Source organism: Hippocampus comes, unplaced genomic scaffold (assembly GCF_001891065.2).
Source record: "Hippocampus comes isolate QL1 unplaced genomic scaffold, H_comes_QL1_v1.1 scaffold63, whole genome shotgun sequence".
NCBI lineage: Eukaryota > Metazoa > Chordata > Actinopteri > Syngnathiformes > Syngnathidae > Hippocampus > Hippocampus comes.
In genome coordinates this window covers 968,301-970,718 of record NW_017805987.1, presented here as the reverse complement: position 1 = coordinate 970,718, position 2,418 = coordinate 968,301, and the positions used below count along the sequence as shown (strand labels likewise).

General features: G+C 45.0%; 1 protein-coding gene across 1 annotated transcript in view; it reads left to right on the top strand.

Annotated features, from left to right (window-relative positions):
• Positions 1-1,476, top strand: part of LOC109528831 (cAMP-regulated D2 protein) — a 7,572-nt gene extending 6,096 nt beyond the window's left edge. Inside the window, 1 exon segment of the mRNA XM_019891842.1 lies at positions 900-1,476. Within this exon segment, the coding sequence (XP_019747401.1) occupies positions 900-1,352 (453 nt within the window). The 3' untranslated portion in view covers positions 1,353-1,476.
• Positions 1,477-2,418: the final 942 nt, after the last annotated feature.

Genomic DNA, 2,418 nt, shown 5'->3' with positions numbered 1-2,418 from the left:
CACACACACTCCCCCCCCCTCCCTTTGTGATGTCGATGAAAGTTCAAGGTGTGCACTTCGGGGAGGATGGGGAGGTCAAGAGGTCATGCGCTTGCGCGCGTTTAGTATTCACCGGCTGTTGGGGCCACAGCTGGAGGACACGCTCACTCATGCACACACACACACATAAGTGCACGTCGGACACATTTTACAAAGCAAGCGCAGATGCGGAGAAAAATACTGTGCACATATATTGACAGAAACGTGACCTTTGAGGTTAGATAACTTCATCACCAAATATAGTAGGTGGTTCCGTAGGTCTGTGAATCTCGGCGCGCGGCCGTGTGGGTACGCGTTCCGGTTCTGTTAGGTAGCATAAAAATAGTTCCGACTGCACCGCCTCCGTTTATTGTTTAAGTGCAGCTGTAATCATTTGGGTTTTGTCGAAAAAGACACAGCGGGCCTGAGAGGATGACTCACAAATTAAGGGAAGCTACAAGCGTTTTGCTCTTTCACGCTGGGATGCTGAAATGAAAAAAAAATAGTGACATCAGAGTTGTGATGAAAGATTCTGAATGTTACGCGGAGTCTGAAAGGTCAATCAGACACACGATTGGAGGTGCAAGGGGCTCTCCAATTGCCCTCATCACATGCATCCGCAAGTGGAGATCTTGCAGTTTACCTGCCAATGTCCTGGCATGGACCCCAGCAGACTCCTATTTCTGTTTACGCAATATCAAGCACGGCATACTCAGGCGTAGTGCACCTCCGATGCAAATTAGGGATGCCGTAAGGAATGGCCAGGAAAATACTACTTCTAATCCCACAACAGCGCAAACATCCAATGATACCGGTGCGAAGTCTAGCAAATACAAAATGAAAGTTCCGAAGTAGTTGAAGTCATCTTCTCCTCCCTTCAGATCTTGACAGACTACGCCTTCCTGTGCCCAACGCGGAGGTCGTCGCGTGCTGGCACAAAAGCAGGAAGCAGAGTGTGGTTGTACGTATTTGACCACGTGACATCGGACACCAGCGTCTGGTCCGGTCTGACCTTCTGCTACCGGCACGTCTGCCATGGCGCCGAGTTGCCGTTCGTCTTCAACTCGGGCACGGTGGCCAACTTCACCATGACGCCGGCCGAGAAGCTGCTGTCCAATCGGATGCTGTGTTACTGGGGCGCCTTCGCCCACACGGGCGACCCGTCCTCACGGGTCCGTCAGACGACCTTCTGCCGGGAGCAACGTCTGCCCGTGTGGCCTCGCTATTCTGACACCAGCGGATGGCTGGTCATGAACCTGACGGTGCGCTCACATGCCGAAGTGGGGCCCAGGAGCCATGTGTGTGATTTCTGGGACCATCTGGGTGTCTACTAGGGTTGCGAAAGGTTGGAAAGTTTCAGAGTGAGAAACTTTCGATGGGAATAAATTGGATAAACCAAAAATTTACAAAACTGAAGCTTGGCTGAATAGGGAACATGAATATACCGTATTTTCCGGATTATAAATTGCTCCGGAGTAGAAGTTGGGGGCAATTTTTGTGATAAAATCCAAAACCAAGAACAGACATGTCATCTTGAAAGGCAATTTAAAATCAAAACCAAATAAGCGGACGATATGCAAACATGACATGCCGCATAAACAACGAACTGAGAACGTGCCTGTGTATGTTCACGTAACATATTAAGCGTTATTCCGATAACTAGAGCATGCTAACAAGTTTAGCAAACCAAACCTCCAAATCACTAAATCCGATGAAGTCTTCATCCTCTGTGTCACTTTGAAACGACTCCGCCAACTCCGCAGGTAGAAGATGCGGCGCGTCCTTTTCTACGTTACTTATAAACACGGGCCTAGAGCGCCCTCTTGCGGTTTAATGTGAAAATAACATGTCAAATGACATAATAACGTGTTAATAATTTCACACATAAAGCGCTCCAGAGTATAAATCACAACCAGAGCCAAACTATGAAAAACAAAACTGTGATTTGTAATCCGGAAAATACGGTAGTTGGGGAAAGTGTAATTGTTGTTCCACACAAAATATTTATTTTCATGCTGAAATGTGATACTATTGTACAGCATCCCTCTCAATTTCCAGTCAATTCCCATGAAAAGTTTGCGCTTTGGAATATTTCCTAAATTCCCAATATTAGAACCCCATGGAAATGTAATTTTCCATCATTTTGCGATAATAGCAATCACAAGTAGGAAACTAATATAATTTTTCACCAATTAGCACATTAAAGGGCCTGTCAATCATTTTTTTTTCTTTTTAGCTTTTAGCAATTTTTAAAAAAACCAAAAACATAATCATAAAGAATTTGATTACGCTCTTATTTTCCACTGCGTGCAATGAAAATGTTATTGAGATCACAAAAAAAAAAATTATGTGAGCATGCTTTGTCATTAAACACTGAAATAACTTTTGACTTTGTGTTTA